The 23,163-nt window shown below is 41.5% G+C and overlaps 1 protein-coding gene across 1 annotated transcript; it reads right to left on the reverse strand.

Annotated features, from left to right (window-relative positions):
• Nucleotides 1-2,087: 2,087 nt before the first annotated feature.
• On the reverse strand, nucleotides 2,088-22,813 carry LOC103360518 (voltage-dependent L-type calcium channel subunit alpha-1D-like; the record flags this gene model as incomplete). The annotated part of the gene is made up of 3 exons (XM_008286304.1): nucleotides 22,512-22,813; nucleotides 20,914-21,019; nucleotides 2,088-2,227 (listed from the first exon to the last, which is right to left on the reverse strand). Coding segments are annotated over exons 1-3 (548 nt in total), but the record flags the coding sequence as incomplete, so codon positions are not given.
• Between the last annotated feature and the right edge of the window lie 350 nt (nucleotides 22,814-23,163).

Here is a 23,163-nt window from a genome sequence, read left to right on the forward strand (position 1 = left end):
GCTCCGCTGTTTCTTACCTCGCTCTACGTTGACTTTACTAGTTCCAGCTTCGTGTCACCACCTTTTTAAAGTATTTTTTAAGCAAATCTCTAAGGCCTCTATTTTCTTCCTCTCTTTTTCTCTTCTTTTTCCTTTTCTGAGCACCAAACTTCTGCTGAGCGGACATTTTGGAAAATCCGAACTTCTAATCAAAGGACATCAGACGTTGATCAGGGGCCAAACCATTTTATGTTGGAGGTGGGGGTGGAGGGCGATTCCAAAAATATTAAGGACAGTTCAGACGAAAACAAATTAAAACTTCTAACTCAAATATTGCAGACTTTGGGGAAAAAAATCCATAATTCAATGAGGGTCCAGTTCTGGGCCCCCCACCCCACTCTGGGCCCGGGACAACAGACCCGTTTGTCCCCCCCTATCGGCCGGCGTGATTACGATGCACTGAGAAGGAAAAGAAATGTCTGCAACTTCAAAAAAAAAAAGTAGTTTTGGGTTTATGAATCTGTGCAGAATCCAGCCACAAGTGTTAAGAGAAAACATGAAAGCTATTTGAATATATTTTTGTCTAAATCGACATACAGACACAGAGCTACGTTAGCTTTCATGGGATTCATCTCTTCCTGGCTGCAGTAGATTTCCATCTTCACCAGCTGCTGAGGGGAACATTTGTCTCCGAGCAGGTTGTGGACAGTCGATTATAAAAACTTTGTTCATGAAACTGCTGCCTACTGTAGCCAAGCTGTAGCGTACCAAAATAGTAAAGTTGTGATCTGTGAAACCAACAAACAATAAACTACAGAGCTGAAGGGAAACGTAGTCGTGATAAGTTTCTGTGAGCTGGTGGTCACGAATTATTCTTAATCCAGCCTTAGTATAATATTATCCATTAGTGCACCTTAGAAAGTACATTATTTTGCAGGTTTAAACAGATTTAAACACAATAGCGAGCTGCTTTCAGTAAAAATATTAACAATTCCTCACCTCTAGTTGTAACTATAAGCTCAAAGTTTGTTCCTGTGTTGTCTGATAAATTCATTAATTGTGTTTTTACATGACTTACTAGCTTATTTACATTTTTAAAACCCATATCTTTCCCTACCACTGTAATTTTCACATACATTTTTATCTGCTTGTTTTTTTAATTAGAGAAATCAAGAAAAGAGGTGTCATCTCATACCACACAAGCTTTGTTTTTACAGTTTTTCTTCCTGTGACGAGCACGACAGCAAAAATCTACATCCAAGCCAACCTAACCTTTGTTAAAAAACCTACCGTCATTCATAAACGCAAGAAAAACAAACGTATTGCTTGTGGAAAAGTGGACTGACCACGTTGACATGCCATGCCGGCAGGATGATTTTAAGGGATTTAGCAGCAACAGTCAGCCTTCGTGGCCGAGGCAGCCGTCTTTGCATTTGACTGGATGGCAGATCAACCCTGCATGCGGCATACAGACAGAGATCTGACCCAGCTACCCACTGGACTGTGTGCATCAGAGGAGAGAGAGGAGGAGGAGGAGGAGGAGGAGGAGGAAGAGCGAGAGAGGAGAAAAAGAGAGATAAGGATGAAGATAACAAGAGCAGAGTGTGCAGGAGATAGGAATGAGGGCAGACTGAGGTAGGGAGGTGTAAAGCATTCGAACATGGAAGGGGGCAGTAATAAGAACAGAGACAAAGCAGAGCCGGACGGCAGAGTGTGAGCGAAAGACAGTCAGCGAGAGGAGAGGGGAAGACGGGAGGGAGTGTTGGAGAAGAGATGAAGTATGGAGAGATGGTGACTCACTCCAGTGGTGGTAAAGCTCTGATTTATTCTCTCTGTCTTTTCTGGGTCATATACTGTGGGTGTACGAGGGTCTCTATTAGCACTCGGCCACTTGGAGCAGAAGCTTAAGCAACTTTAACACTGACTTCTCCTCTCGGATGCCGTCGAGCTAAGATGGAAGCGCAACCTCTAAAAACATGACTAAAAATAAAACTTTGTAACCTGGACTGCAATCAGCTGACGTACACCGGCCACCGAGGCAGCAGAAATTATGTTCAATCGATGAATTTAAAAAAAAAAATAAAAATGTAATTAACAGGAGGACTCACCCGATCACGACGATGACGAAATCCAGCATGTTCCAGCCGTTTCTCACGTACGCGTTCTGGTGCATCACCAAACCATAAGCGATGATCTTCAGAAAGGTCTCGATTGTGAAAATGATGAGGAAGGCATACTCAACTGTTTCCTGCGGACACACAGACAAAGAGGAAAGATGGCTTTTTAACAGGAACAAGCATCATTACAAACAGTGTGAGCGTTTGGTATGTAGACAGTAGACAGAGTTACACAGACACTGAGGGACGAACACACTCAAAAAGAAACAGACGAAAACATTTTAGGTCAGCAGTATGAATGAATACGTGTTCACTGGAGTAAACATAAGTTTGTGCGGAAACACCAGATAAAATAATTAAAATAAGTCGAGGACCTTGTAGAGAAATACTTTACATTGTGTTCACCATAAACAAATTCACCTGACAGTTTTAGTTCTAACAGCTTGCCAGTACAGTTATTATACCTGTCTAATATTAGAATAAATATTACAGGATCTAATATTAGAATAAATATAAAATATCTATAATAAACCTACATGGATATCTATAAAAAATGTCTGCGATATAAATAGTTTTTAAACTCCCATTTTACTCCCTAATTCTCCCAGTTCATCTCATTTAATCATTAACTTCAGTTATGCATCAATGTACACTCTGCTGGTTTACCACAGCAAAAATATTCAAGGATTCAAAGATTCAAGGTGTTTTATTGGTCATAAACAATAAACAAAAAAATTAAGACAAATAAGAATAAGGAATAAAACACACAAGAAATAAAATAAATATATATGAATGTATACATTTATATATAGAGAGATAGAAATACCAGAAATAAATAAATCAAATTGACAAACAGTGCAAAAGGGGAATAAAATTAATAAAGAAAATAATAATAAGCTTATGTTCATGTGTATATACACAGTGAAAAGTGCAAAGTGACCGGTTGGATTGTTATTGAGAATTGCACAGCAAATTAAAAAATAATAATTATAATAAAAAACAAACTGTGCATTGCAGCTATAACATCACTTATTTCTTCTATTCATGGAAAATATATCTTGTATTTTGATAAGGATATTATCAGTCAACCAAACCAAAGATCTAACTAGAAAGTTATCACATGAAGCAAACACACACAATCATATCAGAGTCTCATGCTTTTTTTTTCTTCATTTAAAAACCCAGTGACACCAAAACCAAAGAGCAGCCCAAAGCACAGCGTCCTTCTACATTATTGAACACCGGCGTTCAACCAGAGCTAGAAACCCTCACCGTGTCCTGACCTCCTTCTAATCTGATTCTCACACTTCCCCAACACTCGTCCCTGCACACATTCACAGAGCGCTGTGAAAACCATGACAACATGAGAAACGTTGATGAGGTGCAGATTCAGGCTGGATAAGAAAGCTAAGAGCATCAGCGGTTTTATGCTGTCAGTGTTTGGCTTTACGATTTAAACCTGCACAACTTTTGTCTCCCTCCTCAACGAGCGGCACCGAGATTAATTACACGAACACTAGTTTTGCGTCGCCTGAGCCTAGAACGATCTGACTGCCCTTCACCGTCATTCTGCTGTAGAAGGAGAAAAACGGTGGTGAGTTTATATTTCTTTCATCTTGGGCAGAACTAAGAACAGGATGCAGCGATGGTAGAATTATTATGGTGGAACTTTTGCATTCAGGGAGGCAAGAACTGCCATAAAAAGCCATAATCCCCCAAATAAACTACCAAGACTTCTTTATTGCACCATCAGACCTCCTGCAAACCTAATTTTCAGCATGTGTCTTGCTGCCTGAAGATTCTCCAGGTCATGGTTGTTCTTGTAGCTTAATCGTGGACTTGCTTGAGTTCCTTGAAGACGTTTCATCCAAGAGGCTTCATCAGCTCTGACTGACTAGTTGGGAGTTCCAGATGCTTCTATCCTTAAGGAGCCATTAACACCTGAGGGTTTCAATTGGGGGTTTGTTGCTCCTCCCCCTCGTTATGTGAGTTGTTAGTGCTCCCCCTGACACAATGGGGTTCATTAGGGTCTTTTGTGGTGAGGTGTGGATGTGGGATCATCTTCCTGGGGAGAGATCTTAGGACTGAGTTGTAAACAGGTGAGAGGTGATGCCTCAGACCTCCACCTCTGTTGAGGGATTCCAGTTTGACATAGATGGGCTTCTTTCACCCCCTCTCTCAAACCAGCTGTCCTCCCTGCAGGCCAACATCTGTACGTTGTTGTCAAGGGATTTTAAAAGCAGGAGCAAGCAAATAGCCAAATGACCCGTAATCTGCAATCAAGGTTGTTCCCCTCATTGGTTGTGGCAACCCAGTTGTTGCTGATTGCCCTCAAACGCCTCACTATAGGAAATGGGAATGATGCTACAAAAGTCAGATTTAAACTTGTTTATGCAGCAAAATACAGAGACTTACTTTGCCCTAAGAGGCTCTGTGTGAACTCATCTGGCCTCAGCTTGAAAAACAAATATTCATTTATATGTAAAAGTCTTGCAGTGTAGTTTCAAATGTCACAGGCCTGACGCACAAGAGCTTCAAAAGACTGAACTCATCTTTTGCTTTCTCCTTAAATCAACTCGTCTTTTCAGCCCAACTGACCGCTGACATGCATGCACCTCCAAAACCTTCATAACAAGACAATCAGACAGCAGTTGCACTAATAATACCAATTATAATAATGATAAAACCAGTTGACAAACACATTAAAATATCCATCTTGTTATATGTCTAGAAGACGGATTGTGAATATGTAAAACTAAGGTGAAATTGTGACCACTGTGGAAGAAGAAAGGGCCGCGGCACAAACACAAACACGACTCTAAAATGGTGAAAACAGATTTACTAGGTCGGATAACCGGGCGGAGAGCTCTCACGGCTTGAGTGTATCAGAGTGAGGCAGAGGTTAAAAAAGGGACAAACACACTTTGAATAAAGTGGCTGTTTTTAGAGGGTATGTAGAGATTAACACCAGTGATGTAACCCAGCAGTGCGCCTTTCTCCGGTTGTTTCAAAGGCACAGAGAACACGGGAACATTAAGCCATCAGGTTGAGGTCGACTGGGAGCGAAGCTGACAAGAGAGGCGCACGCAGCTCGACAGAGGTGGTATGTGCACTTTAGTGCAGTGAGATGTGCGAGGAGCTGGAGGTGGACACACCAAAGGTGACTCAGCTTGTTTGGTACAGTCCTGGGACCTCCCTGGAGATGTGAAACCAGAGAGACGCCCTCTTCATCCTTTATGCATGAGGCAGGTCAACGTAAACCCTGCAAACAGGCTGCCATTCAAAATATCTGTCCATCAGTACAAAACCGCGCTAAACGTATTACAGACAGGAATTTAACTCTTGACATGAGAAGCACAATGCAGATAATGGCACGCACACGTATATTATGATATACATAATAACCTCTCCTGCCCAAGGGAGCCCTTAATCCCCTGCTCTGTGTTCTCCGCGGACACCATAAATGCAGGAGTGCTGCGGGCCGCGGGGCTCGTTTTCCCAACAGTTTACTGCAGATTGTGAGAAGCACTTAGCCCAGAATAAGAGACATGGGCCTCTTTGTTACTGAAGTAAAAGGTTGAGTTAAGCTCACGGCTGCTGCCTCCGTGACGGAGCATGCTCGGGCCGCGGGGAGCAGAGAGAACAGGGCGATTCATACCAGGATGGAAGGAAAGTGACAGAGACACGAGTGAACGATTTTAGAGACCATAAGAAGGCAGAGCGGAGTGCTGCTGCAGCTATCTGTTAGCGGTTAACGAGAACAAACTGGCCGATCTTGTTCAGTTTTAGGCCATGATGTGGGAACATGAGGATGTTCTTTATAACATCTTCTCCTGTGTCGTAACTGAGGCACTAAAAACAGTCGTCAGAACAATTTTTACTCTCCAACCTGCAATAAATGTGTCCCTTGTTTGTTAAGGCGTGTTGAATATAATCACTAATGATAACCATTCCCTCTCAATTAACCAGTAATTTATTCATTCATCAGCATGTTGAACCGTGAGCAGAAATAGAAAGAGAGAGAGAGAGTGACAACAAGAGGAGGAGAGCGAGGAAAGAGGCCTTTAGGGATGACCATAAATATCTGTGACTCATCGCAGTTTATTTGTGCTGTAAAGAGACTTACTGTACTGTGGTTCCTTGTCTCATACAGTAAAACGCTATCAGCAGTTCATGTGGTCACTTCGCTTGCTGCTATTCTCTGAGGTACACACACCACAACATGAGGCGCTTACACAGACACACATGTTAAAGTCCTGAGACTCACGCTAACAGCAAACTCACGCTCAGAGTTCCTCCTCTAACTTGCCACAGGGCGAGCGTTCATGACTACAAGCACAACTCCGTTCATCTCAGAGCTCCGTTCGCCGTACGACGGAGGATGCAAACCCACCGAAGCGTGCGTTTTTCTACATAACTCGCCAGGTGGAGAGCGATAACGTCGACCTATTAACGGTTCAGACGGGCCCGTCTGCAGCGCCACAACTCATCCTCCTGCAGACACACGGGGGGATCGCTAATTTAATTTTATGCCTCCTAATAAGTGGGAATGAAGACATAAAAAGACAATAAAACAGCTTGTAATTATAGCACATTGTTCACACGCTACGACTTAATATTTCAATAAAGTCAGTTTATCTAAACTAATTACAACCCTCAAACACATCGCAGAGCATTAAATGTGAAACAGCGGAAATATTAAATTTACACATTTTTATTATGTGTTGCACAGACACACAGTTATTTTATAGATTTTTATTAACAAACACCCTCAATAAACTAAAAGTTCTGCAGTAAAACGGTTGCATTTTACAGATTTGGCTCAAACTCTAACTATCAAACAGCCTTAATAACGCGTTAACACATGCTGGAGACTGTTAAAAACTAGTCTTATTTTAGAAGACAAATAAAGTAAACACTGCTGTTACTTCCTTAAAACTTATTAAAACATTGCACTAGGATGAAAATCTAGAACGACAACCAGCTATTTAGAAATAATCCTGCAAAGCCCCACCGGGAGGAATTCAAAAACTAAAAACGTGCCTCATTCAGTGTTGTGACCCGGCCTGTGGGCTGCAAGACTGACTTCAGTTTTATTTCATTAAATAAATACCTTAAGTGAAGCTCCAGCAGCAAGAGTGTGGTGACAATACAAGAGTCTCCAGGCAGGCAGGACTTAAATCCACCTTCTCCTGGTGGACCGTTCAGACATTACCACCCAAAAACTCTGCACTGCCGCCAGAACAGGCCTGAAAGACTCAACCTGAAGCGCAGAGCATCTTTGGACACTTTAGAATTACAACGTTTAAATGCAAGAAAAAGGAAAAATTAAAAAACTAAGATTTACATTCGTGGCATAAACATTTATATTATATTAATTTAACAACACATGGACACTAAGAATGCAGGAAAAATAATGTATAAATAATGTTGGACATTTTCTTTAAAAAAATAAATAAAGTAAATGTAATTTGGCATAATTGGCATGACATCCTCGGATCTTTGTTCTAGAACCTAAAAAAAAAAAGTCCAGCTGCTTCCTACTGCAGCTCCTATGATCACTATGACCTGGATGGCTGAGAATCGACACACACATATTGACACATTATCACAATAACTGTTGCGTTCCCATTAAAAATATAATTTCTGTAATTTTACACACGTTTCTATGCATTTTTTAAAAAGTACAGTTAAATATTATGCTTGTTTTCTGCAAAATGTATTTATTTATTTTCACTTTGCAACTGCATCCTTGTCGTAATCTCAAAAAGTTTAAAGGCATAAATCTGTTTTGTTTTTTTTTTGGAAATAAATGAATGACATTTTCTGTGAGAGTTAGATGAAAAGCTCGCTGCCACGCTCCTGTCTAAATATGAGGCGACTGACTGTTAGCTTAGCTTCACATAAAGACTCTGAACCAGCCACACATCCAGACTTTGGAAACAAAACACACCTACAGTCGTCCTCAAATGTCTTCATACCCTTCCCTTAAATAAAAGGCAAAATTCACAAAAGTCCCTCAAATGACAAGTAACTGAAAAAAGTAATAATAAATAAAAATTTGCAAAATTATAATTTAGTGAAATAAGACATTGCTTTTGAATTGTGGATGGAAAGAATAATAATTTAAAAAAAAATAAAAAATAGTTAAATTAGAGGACTTTGCTGATGAGCAGTGGCCAAAATCAAAATACCTGTCAACAGGTAGCAGGTGTTTTTTTTGGAGTTTTTTAAAAAATATTTCTGTTGAACCACAATTCAAAAGCAATGTCATGATTTTCATTAAATTTTTATTTATTATTACTTTTGTCAATTTCAACTTATTTCCTTGACAGCTGATTTTTTTCCCCTTATTTAATTGGATGGTATGAATATATTTAAGGACAACATCCACTAAGTCAGATGTTATATATTGTTTGTTTTATTTACCCAAAATTCCAACAGTAAAAGCCCAATACTGACTGCCCCTAAAAGCACAACTGGTTGATTTTGCATTTCAATTCACAGACTGCTTAACATTTTCAACACAGATATGAGAACGCTAATACAAGCTTATTTCTTACCAAGATAGCGCTTCAAAAAAGTTTGGCATAAACCAACCACAAAAATAGTTAATCATATGGCACAGCAGCTTAATTAAACCTGATTCTGAATGCGATGTCAAAGTCTATTACTATCAGTTTAAAGTCACTGTGAGACAGCGAACCGTTCAACCGTAAACTACTGCGCAGTGAATTGCATGAAGAGGATCCTGCTTATATTAAAACACAGGAACTTAATTTGCTTGTACCTCGGGGACAGACAACGAACAAAATCTGAAAACCGCAAATAATATATGATAATAATAATAATAATAACAGGAAGACACAACAATGACACAATGGGGCCGTCACAACATACAGCAAAGATGATAATTTACCAGTAAATTAAATGTACAAATCTCCCACCGAGACCAGTCAGCCTGAGACGCACTGACAGCCTGCAATAAACCTAAATGATATATATGAGAAAAGAAGACATGAAGCCAACAGGAGGATGTGTGTGATCAGAAAATATCACAATAACGTGGTTGAAATGTGGTGAAAAAGAAAATACAGACCAAAAAAAAGGAAACTTACTCTCACATTAGCTCACTTACACTCTGAGCTACACCCCATTAAATGATGAAACTTTAATATGGCATTAAAATTTAAAGCATCGTGTACAAGTAGAGGCCGACGTCTGCTGCTCGATCCCCCGACATATACAACACGTACAGTACATGTGCATGAATCCTCTAACGAACTCGTGTTTAATGAGATTCCATGTTTTCCTGACTTCACGACCACCTGACTGCCGCTACATGTGCGTGTTTGAACATCTGAGCGTGTGGCGGCGAGCCCCGAGTCACATGAGTCACCGTGACATCATGCATGTTTGATATCTGTGTGCGACCAGAACGCTTACAAGCGGAGCAAACACAACAAACTCCCAGCCATAATACCGACGTCAGCGCCCATATGCAGCGCGGTGTAAACGGGATTCGGTGCGGCCACGGGAGCAGATCTCTGGTGAGCGCTACGGAAACATCGCGGTGTCCTTTCAGATCCGGTTCTGCACTCAATGAGCAGACGTACATTCTCACTCTGCCGCTATCTCCCTCCCCCATGCCCTCTCCATCTCGCTTTCCTTCCCTTGTCTGTACAGATCAGTCAGTGCCATCCAGCCGAGCCAGGTGGGTGAGGGCAGCCAGCGTTTAGTGCTTCTTCACCGCCTACTCCTGCAGGTTTGCACATTAAATAAGTGTGCAGTCTGCTCCAGTGTGCAGCGGGCCTGTGTTTATCTTGTGCATCTTTTTAATGAGGCCTGTTACACCAGTAGGTCTGCAACTTCAAATGTTTGCTTATTTCCTGTTTTTTTCTCATCACATAACAACAACAATTATTATTAGTTCTAACTGTTCAGATGTGTTACTGCAGCTCTGAACTACATCCTCTTGAGTGCAACACATCCAACAGCAACACTACAAAGCAACACAATGCACAGTCCATCTGTTGTTGTGCTCCATATCACTCCATACAGCGCTGCCCATGTGTTTGTATGTACAGTATAGAGCTGTCGTGTTTTTTTTAGAGCGTGTGTGCATGTAAACACAGGTTTATGTGTGAGTGTGCATGTGAAGAGCTGTGGGGGTGGGCAGGCAGGAGTTGTGTGAGAATGTGGATGTCACTCTGCCAAGGAAAACACTACAAGTGCAGGTCATGGAAAGTATACCCACACTACGAAAGTGAACGTCTTCACAAAGAAAGAAAAAAAAAATCACACTGGATATTTGTTGCATAAGGCGGTTGGTGATAGTTCTTCTTCCTGCGGTTACAACATGCAGTCGAGTAGCGATGCAGTCGCTGTTTTCTTATTTGCAAATTCTGCCGTGCATCATGTTGCGTGCACAGCAGCTGCGTGTCTTTCAGCTAAAAGTACCCAATCTGCTGAGGTTGGAAACGCTTTGCTTCAGTGTAGGCATTTAAGGGAGGAATGAGCTCATCAGGAGAACCATCAGCGCTCCTCTTGGTGTGGTTTCATTGTGCCAGCAACAGGTGTTTGCATGTTGAGAGGACAAAGACACAAAAGTATGCTACATACACGGAAGAGCAACAAGGCTAGACTTACTAACTTTGTGTTCTGCAGAGTCTGGACATCCAAACCTGATCGCTTGTCTTGAATTACACCTGAGAGAGAATCTTATTGGCTGCAGTCTTCTGCTGATGCACCCACGTCCATATGTCCATGTTACAAGGAAACATGTAGGTATCATGGAGGACAAAACATTACGCCGGCAAACAAATGTGTTGGATGGTAGTCTCCAAAAGGGAAAAACAAAAAATAAAACAACAAAGCAAAACTTAGGGGTAATAACTTTCAACCAATTACTATCTCAAATTTTGTTGTGCTTCACGTACAATGACAATAAACAGATTCTGATTCTGATTGCAAAACTTGAACATCATCAGTTGGTACAGTGCTGCATAGCTCTGCCTTAAAAGCAAACCATTTCCCCACTTCTCTCCCAGTGTAGTGACATCCAAGTCCTTGTGTCGCTGAGAGACTGAGCCTGGGTCTGTTTGTCTGACGCGTGTTTAAATAATAATTCACGGAGATACGTTTAAATAAGTTTAGCCTTTTATTAAAGGAAAACAGGATCATAACTCATACGAAAAAACTCCAAATCAAAGTAATCAAAATTAAAATAAAATAGCACTCAAAATAGCATTATAGTGAAAAAGCGGTCAACAAAAAATACGGCAACCCAGCTCACCCCCTCTCCCTCTTCTCCTCACAAAAGCACAGGTGAAGTGGTGAACAGGTGAGCTTAAATCCCCGCCCATCTACCGGAGCCGCCATCTCCCGATCAAATGTGACCATCAAAAAAGATCACAATCAAAATAACAATAATCAATCTGCTCTTTATCCTTGTAACAAAAATACAGATCTACTCATGGCTCCTACACCCAGTATACTCATATACACCATAAATTCCAGTCTATTGAGCGCACCTGAATATAAGCCGCACCCACTAACTTTAAAAAGAAAACAAGTTGTGTACAAATACAGGCTGCACTTGTCTATAAGCTGCAGGTGTCCACGTTGGAACATGAGATATTTACACAGAAAGGTTTTTTAAAGTTTTAAATAAATACATACCTTAAATGCTTTTTTTCCCAAACAGTGTCTGTAACACGGCTGGTTAAGAAAATAAAAACCACAGCAGCCTACCAGGAAAAGTCATTGATCACTATCTTCATCTTCCTCCTGCACTGAAACCACTAAAGTCATCTTCTTCAGTGTCGGAGTTGAACAGCCTCAGAATTACTTCGTCACACACTTCCTCAGTCTCTCTGTCGCTCTCAATGTCACTTTGGTCTCGAGGCAAATTCATAAAAATACATAAATTAGCCGCATCGTTGTTTAAGCCGCAGAGTTCAAAGCCTGTGAAAAAAGTAGCGGCTTATAGTCCAGAATTTACGGTACAGAGCAGGTGACCCGCCTTCCCAGTTCAAACTGACCAATCAGCTTAGAGCTCTGGAAAGTAGCTGATAAAGTCAACAGCAACTACACATTAATCTCTGAAGATTCTTCAAACCACAGTTTATAGTTCCACAATCAGTCATCAGCAGTGAAAAACCAAAATGAGCCAAACATTTGGACTTCCTTCTGTATTTACCTGAAGTACCTCACAGTGATTGACCAATCAGATTTGAGACCCCACCTACTCATCAACCACATAGAAAAGCTGCTAGAGAGGCGTGGCTCCTCGTAGAGCTCCAGCACAAGATGGCTTCCACAAGAGACAAACTCCAACAGGTGAGGGTTTTAAAATGTCCTGTTTGCTTCAACCAAACAAATAAACTTAGCTTTAAGAAGAAGTAAAACTCTGACTGTAGTCGCCGTGATTCATCGCCACCTTTCGACACCAAAGCCCTGCATGTAGTCGGGGAAGGAGCTACTGCTGCTTAACAGCCTATTAACGGCTGCATCTGTTTATTGTGGCTGATGGTCATAAACTTTCCACATCTAGAGTTTTATATTAAGGGTGGAAGGACAGAGCGAGAAAAGTGTCGTCGTCCTGGGATGGGCAGTAAATGCAGCCCGAGTGAAATGCTACCTTGTCCCATAAAATCCTGAGATGTTCTGCAATACGTGTCTCGTGCCCTCTTTCCTCACCCAGCTCCAGTCTTTCAGGTCATCAAGGAGTGAAAATAGCCACTTAGTGTTGTGTGTGTCCCATTTACGAGTTCAGGAAACTAACATTTCTTTTTTTTTAATTTCTCGTCAGTTGGAAATTTATCCAAAATGTAGTGTAAAAACAGAGAGTTTATAGTAGTTTTGTGTTTTAAAACTGAAATCAAACGTTTATGGAGCGTCAGTACTCAGAGTTTATGAATTAAAAAAAGAATAAATACAGTTTGTGTCAAAGCACTGCAAAGTGACAACAAACAGTTTAAACTGACTTCTGCTGTGACTGTGTGGAGACTGAAGGATAAAGTTAATGAGTAAATGTCTGTGCTGATGTGAATTTACTATGAAATCAAATCAAGACATAGTTAGTGATGGAAGACTTGTTTATGATGTGTGTATATACTTATGTGTGTGTTGGATATGCGTTTGTGACAGAGGGATACAACCATGTTTAGCAACAGGCCCTCTCAGTTTCTGTCTGCTGTTTAGCAAATGGGAGGATGTCGATCTTAAAAACACTCAACTGTAATGAACTACAGCTAAAAGCGAGTAAAATTCTTGTAAGTCAAAATGTAAAACAGAACAAAAACTCAAACAACCTGTGTTCATCCACAGACACATCGTAGTTTCCTGTTGCTCACATCTGTAATTTAACACCAAAAATTGGAAAGCATTACACTTACTAGCATCCCTGCACCGGCTACCTGTTACATAGCAAACTGATTTTAAGGTTCTTTTATTTGTATATAACGCCATTTATGACTCACTTCAGAACTTCTCAGCCTTTACTCTGGAGCCATCCCTCTACACCAGCTAGATGGCCTCCAAGCTTCAGAAGCTGGTCGAAGTGTTGGTCGGTTTCTAAGCAGGAAGTCGTGCAGCTAAATGTTTGCTGCTTCCAGGTGAAACATTCATGAACAGCGGACTCACAGTAAACAGGTTTATTTACATTCTAGAGCTGTTTCTGCTACTAACTTTAAAACGTGTCAGCCAGAATGAAAACACACCAAATGCTGTACTGGTGGCTGTAAGAGTGAACATGGGAGGAAGAAGTGGAGACTTTGAGACCAGCGGGAAACCAGTTGACCGTGACTGGGTGGATTATTGTTTTTATGTAAGCTGTTGTGCTTCAGTGCAGCTGATGTCGGCCTTTACAACTGCAGAGTTAATCTGCAAAATCAGATAACTCCATTTTTGTACATTTTGAGAAAGCTTATTTTTTTGTTGTTTGCTTGAGATAAAATCAATCAGACTGAAGCTGAGTGGATTTGACTCAGTAGAAATGACAAAAATAGAGATAACTGAAGTTTGATTGATGTTGTCTCAGGTAGACAATGGAAACGATCTGAAGGTTTGTGAAGATGGCGTTACCTGTTTTTGCAAATGAACTCTTCAACTGTTGGCTTCTCTCCTGCTCTCTGTGCTCACATGTGCTGCATTCTTAACCCCTCAGAGGTCCGCCGTGATATAATCATGACATTTTCGAGACATCATGACAGAAAAACTAGCACGCATACAGCCATGCCGTCAATTTCACTCGAAAGTGCAGTTTTTAAACTCTACCCCAGTTTTTGTTTAATGTCGACAGAGCACATAGAACCAGAGATAGGATGTTATAAAAGTGTGTACAATATAAGCGTAAAAAATCAGCACTGCAGGCATTTCTTTCAACATCTCCGTCATTTTTTCATAAAAGGAGAGAGAAAGCCACACTTGCCTTTTATATAGTTGCAAATGTTTGTTTTAGTTTGATATTTATATCAAATTTACCTTTTCATGTTCATATCTGCAACCCATATTTACATTTTCAACATTCAAACACTTCGTTTAGCACGTTTGTGGGTTTTATTGTAATAAATATTAACATTTTTTCCAAATTAGATTTTATATTTTTGAACCCAAATGTTAATATAGCAGGTTAAAATGAAAAAATAATAGTCAGCTCATATAGGTGATGTTGTGCTGAAAGAAAATGATACCAAACATGGGCACGCTAGACATGTTTCTATGTGGTGTATAAAGACAAAACAGACCTCTAAGGGTTAAACAGCTGTTCTCAGGCACATATTTGTCCACTTCTCTTCTCAGACAACAGAATAGGTATGAATTAGTGACTGTCGTGTGGTTCTGTTTTGCTTCAGACTCTTCATCCTGAAGTGGAAGAAGGTTAAACAGCCAGTCTAGAATAACCAGGCGTCGTACAGTCATGGGGAAATTAACCTCCTTTGTCTTATTTTGAGCTTAAAGTTTTTCTCACATTCTGATGACATGTGAGACTTTCATTAATGAAATTCAGCCGGGTAGTTTTTGCGTAATCCTGCTTACAAACAGGCAGCACTGAAAACCCACAACAGTCCTGCATGGTGAGGAATGATTCCCTAAATCTGAATGCAGAGTCGTGTTGACGTATAAAAAGCAGTGACGGTCATGTCAGCGTTTGTCTCCTTAGTGGAGATTCTACTGATGCAAATACGACCAGGACTCAAAAGCAGACAGGATCAGAGTTTTGGAATTAATTGCACCTTTAAGAATGAGGTATTTTTGCACAGCTGTTAGATGCATTTTATTCGTAATACGTTATATATTATTTTCAGAGCCAATATTAATTCTGCTCTTGTTCCCCTTTAAGAAGACGGCCTGTTGGATGCAGACTCCGTGCACATGCTCTGCTGTTGCAAACCATCATGGCTGCACATTCACTCGGTATCCGCTCAAAGCTCTGACTCCCTCTTCGCTCTCCCTCGGTCACACACACACACACACACACACACACATCCGCAAACACACACACACACACACACCAGATAACAAGCGGGGACAGTGCTAGTGTGAGCCACAAATGAGCAGTTACGTTAAGTGACTAAACACATACTTCTACCATCATCTCTATGGGAGTCCACAGTCCAGACATTGCTGCTTGTGCCAGCCATTACACACACACACACACACACACACACACACACACACACACACGTACACAAACACAAAACCAACCGCTCTACCCCCCCTCCAACATGTGCACATTGCAAACAAACGGCCAAAACACTGACACATGAGCCACAGCAGCACTGCTCATACATTACACATCACCTACAAACTATAGATTAGATCAAACAGGCACAGTTTTTGATGTTTAATTGGCGATTTGCTCTTAACGAGGTATTGTTTAAGGGCACACGTTGGCCAGAAATTTTTTTAATAAGCTACTGAGGCTTGTTGTTGTTGTTGTTGGCACAGAGCGAGAAGGGCACCACATACATACATTATGCTGATGTCTAAAGCAGGGCAGCAGAAGACAGACACATGAGTCATGTTTTACTATGTTTAATATGCTTTAATTATCCTGCTTTGTCCATGAATAACTGTCAGGCAGAGGCAAAACATGGCGCTTTAATGCAAGAGACTGATGTGTTGGGAGGTTTGCATTTACACACATTTCTAATCTTGCTGTGCAATTATAAAGAGAATATCTGCAGCATCTGTAGCATTGGAACGAGGTTGATATAATGAGGAAGCATCAATAATTATATCAGATGTCAGCTAAGAAGAAAAAATAAAACTTCGATTTTGTTTGACAAGATCCAGTGGCTGCCTCTCGGTAGATTGTTGTCACGCTGAAGTGCTTGATGGCTGTGATCAGTGGAAAGGCATTGGCTTCGGGTCACGAGTTTGGGACCGTGAGAGAGTTGTTGGTCTGTATTTGCATCAAAAACGACTTCTTCATGTTGCTCATTTCCTCGTACACACTGTGCGCATTTCACGCCTATAACCGAGTCGTATGTAAAACGTATATTAGCTTCACTTTAAGTTTGTCTTTGCTGTCTTGGAGCATGTTGTTGTGACGGTTCACTGAAGCATGTCTGATGGTTGATGTAAACTTTAAGAGCTGAGAAACTATAGACCTCTGGTACCTGCTGGCATCACATGGTATGAACTGTACGGTCAGCATAATTTATACAATAGTTTTATTTTCTATCTTTGAATTATAAATCTTGCCACACAACAATAACCAACACAAGTGTATGATTTATAACCTATTAGTGCATGCTTTCATGAAAAGAGAGAAAGTTAAAAAGGTCCTAATATTGTCTGCATATAGGAGAAAAAATGTAATTAATGTCGCTTATTTCTACACAGCCTTTATCATGTCAGTAACAGAAGCTGCTACATGATCTCTGCTGTCTGACTGTGTGTCATAGCACAAACACAGCAATATTATATTTCATTACTGGGCGATGACAAGCGTGTAACTATCATTACTGAAAGAACATCTCCCTTGTTAATCTTAAACAAGCAGGACAGTTGAACATATCACAGCAAATTCAGTACATCTTCTGATCTTGTTGTAGCTCAAATATCAGCATCAAAGGAAACGATTTTGCCATAATGGCTTCACAATAGGAGGCACCAGCCCCGTATGTGGTCAGTCTGTCTTTCTCTGTGAAGCCACAGAGATAGAGCATGTTTTTCAATCGTTCATTTATTAGAAATACAGAAAAATGATCTATTATTTAAAAAGGAAAAAAAAACTGACATCCTCAGTTTCAGCAGCATCAAATGTGAGACTGATCCAAACTGTGAGCTCTCTGCTGGAATCCAAATGACCTCTGTGTTGGTTTGTTCATGGACATTTCAGTCTTTACATGTTTGTGTCCTTTTGTCCCCAGTAAAATAAATAGCTCTGCGGCTCCACAGTTATGCAATAACAGTGATACGGGCACGGACACTACCTGATACCAGACGCAATTCTCTGCATGTTGCCTTACGAAGGATGAGATGTATGAATCATATTCACCATGAAAAGGTCATTGTTTTACTCAGCTACCTTCAGCAGGAGCTGCCTGGGGTGTTGAGTCTCAGATAGATAAGTCAGAAATGACCTTAAAGCAAAGGCAATAGGGTTGGAGACTATTTGTCTGTCCCCTAGACAAGCTGGGTGTAGAGGAGACACAGTCACGTGCAGGACGCTCTGTGTGCTGCTCTTCTTACTATTGCAGTGAAATGACTAAACAAAGGAGGAGCAGCAAAGGAGAGCGCGACGCAAGAGAAGGCAGAAAATATGACTATGAGTCCCTGACAGGGTTTGTTGTCTTGTTGCACGCGTGCATGTGTGTATTTGTGTGCTGGCTACATCTTGTTACTCACTTGTGCCTCCTGGTGGTAGCAAGACCCCAATCTTTTGCCCTCTGTTCCGCCTGAGGAGGAAATTGCTTTCTATTTATAATGAGCTGCTGCATTTAACCAAGCCTTACTAACAAGACGGGCAGACTCAGGCTATTAAGGCCTCTGTGACTTTGCAGCAATGCAATGTTCTAACTCAAGCAGCTCTGCAGCACCTGGACTCTGTGTGCACAGCGTAGCATGACCAAAACAGATTCAGTACTTTACCCTGTGATTTAATAATAACAGACAATGAGCATTAAGTCACAATGCACTAAACAAAGCGTCCACAGATCCAGAAGTCGGCCTACTGCAGGGTTTCAGTGTCTGTCTGCTGAAAGCTACACCGCATTTGAATGTATCGCTGAGTAAAAACCTGCATGGCTTAGCAGCCTTGTGATATAATTTGATCCGTGCTTTACACATTAGGCCTCTCAGCACTGCAACTCAGGTTTCATATCAGTCCTCAGTCCACCTGTGAGGCTGCAGAGCATAGTAGTGTGAAATGGCAATCTTCACTACTGCCTTCCCTGCCGGCTGCTATAGCAGGACCAGCTCAGCGTTTTTCTGTCCAGCGCGCCTCCTGCGACTACAGCAAGAGTTCTGTAGAACAACTAAGGCCAAGCTGGCACACCTGCCCGATAAAGATTTCTATTGTTCCACCGCTGCTGCAAAAGGGAGAGATTGCATTATTCGCCCTCTGATTTAATGTCGACGCTGCAGAATTAATCCAAAGTTCTGTGCAAGGTAAAGCAGCCTGTAGCCAAAAAACACCAAGTGTGGTTAAAGAAGGCAGCTACGCATTGTCCTGACTGTAAGGATTACTGAAAGGAAGCCAATATAAAATAAATCTTCTCATATCTACTCGTCAGCTTGTCCTCTCATCTCTTCTCAATGACCTTGTTCATGAAGCATGCAAGCCGCATCAATGATCCTGTTCAGTGACAGGCAGCTAGCTTTTTAGTTAATTCTTAATGGGTGCATCCATAAATCCGATCTGACACACACTTTTAGAGCAGAGCTACACCAGGGCCATTAGCAGAGTGACAAATACCACACAGCAGCGCCATAGCAGCTTCAGACAACAGGCACAATGAAGGCGTCATCAAAAAGTGCCAAATTATGCTTCCACTTAGAGCCCTTTGCTTAAAGGGGCTGAGACGACACGCAGAAGGTAGCTTCCTTCCTAAAAACCACAGCTGATGCCAGCGTCATTCATCAGAGTCGGTATTAAAACACTTCTAGGCCTGCCTCTCTGCCAGTGTAGATTCTGAAAAACGCTCTGAATTTATGAACATTGCTTACGGTGCAAATATAAAGTCCAGAGATTTAGAGGCAGGACGGAAAGTTGCTGGTATGAAACAGCTAAACACCTGTTAACAGCATACACACATGTTTTATTAGCAGTCTGAAGCTGTGCACATATTTGTTAGAGGCTTCTGTCACCGTTTGGCTCTAAAACACAACAGAGCAACGATTCCACTGAATGTCTCTTAACACTCAGACAAACCTCACATCTACAGTACGTTCTGTGGTACAACCTTTGCCCTGTAGCAACATTACAATATAGAAAAGGTAGAAGAACAACCAAAGTACAAATTCACGACGCTGACTGTTTCCCCTCTGGCTCTGATTCTGAGACCAAAGATGAGGTGACAGATCGGTGCCAGTGATCCTTGTTTCCCACTTTAAAATCAGCACATCTGCCTGTAAACATACATATTGTTTTTCACATAGTGCTTTCATACATCTCCTTTATTGTGAGGCAGAATAAATGTTCTCATTCAGATGTGAAATGCACAGATGTTTGGCTGAAGTCAACCAGCCTCAGAGCATTTTTTGTATCTCTTGTGTTTCTTATGCAAGTGTGAGCATTTCCTCTCCTTGTCACCATCAGGACAATCGACCTCCTTCAAACTTTATTCCAAACTAAACTTGACAAGCTAATGTACACACTACTGTAGCAGACACTGTACTGTCCCAGATGGCCCACTTTCCTCTGATGCACCAGTACTGTGTAAACAAACACCCCGAGGTCACCCTCCAGGAGGTCAAGCCGGGAAGTAGTACACCTTTACTTCGCTAAAGTACACCAGACACACCGTCAACCAAAGCTTATCTTGCACAGCGGGTTCAGCGGTGTCTGAGACAGAGGAGCGCTCCTGCCATCAGTTACAGCAGCCTGGTAACCTTTTCTCCAACATGCTCCGGCTCTTAAATGAAGCTTTCAAATGTCTGCACACTGTATACGCTGCTCATGAATCATTGAACGCTACAGCGAAATTCTGTTCACGCCAGCGCCACGTTCCGCGAGTCTGTCTGGCTTTTGGAGAGTGCACTTATCCTCAGCTGTGGAACAATGCTTACAACACTACATCACCCATAATTCATCACACAGACATAAATGCACAAGGTGCACAGAGTGGTGCAATGACGGGAAAAAAAATCTATAAATAGAAAGCCGAATAAAACCAGTGTACAGTAAAACCATGACATGATAAAGCACCGCCAGAGTGTTTCTCTATGTCGGCACAGCAGATACTTCAAATCTGCATAATAAAACAGTGAAGAGTGCAGCGGCTCCGTGGCTATATCTTAATCTCAGAGGGGTGATACAATCAAACTTTACCAACTGTAAGAGAATTATGAAGCGGCAACGCATTTTGCAATGTACTGTAAAACAATTTAGCCATAAACGAGAACGAGCCAACAAGAAAACAGGCACTAGAGGAGATAAGCTTCCCTTTGCTTTTCTTTTTTTTTTAACAAACACAGTTAAAATCTTGCTTTTTACATTCTACTATTCATTTTACAGATAACAACACTTAATTCAAGCTAGGCCACGAGAGACTTTGAAAGTCTCAGATAGTCAAAATGAGAACTCAGAGCACAACAGGCATCAAACAAATCAACTGATGACAGTGTATGTTGTACTACTCACCAGGTCGTGGTTGGTGGAGTTGGAATCATCTTCAGGAAAAGGGACGTAGACAGCTAAGGCCATACAGTTGGCAAAAATAGCAATTAATATAAAGATATCAAATGGCCTGAAAACAGAAGTTAAGGGAAACACACAGAGAAATGACACAGCATCGTGTGATTAAATATTATGGATAAATAGGACGTCTCCAGCTGTGACTCTGCAGAGCGAAGTCATACATGATGGAGGATTTATTTATTTTTCATGGATCCTCGCTGTTGTTTAGTACTTCTTGTTTAACTGCACATTACATTCATGTTAGTTTTGCACCTTCTTTCACAAGTTTTCTTCTTTAATTTGAGAATCAAGCTGCGTTAGTGTGTTTTCACTGACAAGCAAACTGCTGTTCAGATGCTCTCGGTGCATGTAGACACAGTTTTTAAGAGCAATTTCCAAGAATATAAATAGATATAAATACAAATATCTCTAAATCAACGACATCAAAGCTGAACAAATAGGTGAACATTTATGCGTGCGAGTATTGCCTCTCCCAGAGAGAATTAATAAAACTGTATCTTAGAAGTCATGCTTATTTATTTAATTGAAGTGATGCATATATTTAAGATGAAACATAAAAACACAGGAACAAGCATCCATCCACCTCCAACACCTTCCACATGACGCTCAGCAGTTAAATTTACGACCTAACTTTTCTTTAAAGACGTGTAATAAAGCAGAAACTAAAACAGACGTGTGACAAAGACTTGCAATCGTGCTGCACTGTTGCATGAGGTCCACGGAGAACAATTTGGGACACCTGACACAGCTGCATTTCCTAAAGTGTACTGGTAGCAAATCCCCAGGGAGGTTTTTTTTTTTTTTTCCCCCAACAAACACGAAAAGACGGATTATGAAATGTATCTCTGCGGTTCAAGTTTGGCAATCTCCTTTATAGCATCTGATGGCTTTTATGGCGGCAGCGTAACCTGCTGCTGAGCTGCTTTAGCTACGAGTCCCACCAACATGTCAGGGTTTGATGTTCACTTTGTCTGAATGGAAGGAACATTAGCTTCTAGTTTAGCTGTCTAGTTTTCCAACATTACCAGCAACCGCAACATGTGGTTTAAGAATAATAAACTGATTGACTTTTAAGCCTGCAGCTGTAAATCAACAATATTTAGCAATGGAATCCAAAGTCTAAACCAGCAAAAATAAGGCAGACATGTAGTATTTTTCCCCCTTTAAGTAACCTGCTTACATCTTCATATAAATGCATATTATGTATATATGAATGCATATATATCACCATGTGGTAGTCACTACTAATTGCCTCCAACACACTCAGGAGCTGTGAACCAGCAGAGCTCCAACTAATGATCATCGTCGCCACTATAGAGAAATATGATCAACCGTAATTCTCTCAGCCGATCAATGAGCTGCAGGTTGAAAACTGTCCATCAAGGTTTCTTGCAACCAAGATGATGTCTTGTTTTATCTGACCAACCATCCAAACCTCGTGCTTCTGCTTGATAAATGATTTAAATAATCATCATAATACCAATCAACTAATCATTTCAGCCCTTTGAACGAGGACTGATCAGAGCCACTGTAAAGGATACTTCCACTCCACCAGGCTGATGCAGGCCCTGCGTATGGGGTTGTTGAGGTTCAGGCAGAACAGAGCCCTCGGCGGCCTGCTGTTGGCGTTGCTGCCCTGCTTCTTGCTTTTGGCATACTGCTGCCGCTTCTTCTGTGCCAACGCACCTACCGGGATGGTAGAGGCTGTCGGGGCAGGCGGGGCGGGAGGAGCAGGCGGTGCCGCCGGGGCTGGGGCTGGGGCCGGAGCGGGAGCAGGGGTCGAGGCTGGAGGGGCTTCTGGGGCTGCGGGGGCTGGGTCTGGGGCAGGCCCGTTGGCGCTCATGGTGCGGGCGTGGCTCTGTGAGGAGCATCCAGCAGCATGGATCTGCCAGGGTAGACAGGGAGGCTAGAGGAGGGCAGAGAGGTCTGACCAAAGAGCTGGCACGTCACCAGGGCGAGGGACTCTGATGCTGCTGGCATAATTTGCCTCTAAAAAGAGAAAAGGTGAGAAGAGGTGGCATCAGTGCATTAGACCTTTATTCCAAAAACTAAACGGATAAACGATGTTGCTGTTAAGCGATGGTTGATCACCTTAAACCTGAAATCACTACAAAGGCTTCACGTTTAGCTTTTAGGCTCCTATAGTCCATCTTTACAACTCTGCATGGAGATATTTTGTCCTGTATGTTTGAC

The sequence above is a fragment of the Stegastes partitus genome, unplaced genomic scaffold (genome assembly GCF_000690725.1).
Source record: "Stegastes partitus isolate 25-593 unplaced genomic scaffold, Stegastes_partitus-1.0.2 Scaffold10, whole genome shotgun sequence".
Taxonomy (NCBI): Eukaryota; Metazoa; Chordata; class Actinopteri; family Pomacentridae; genus Stegastes; species Stegastes partitus.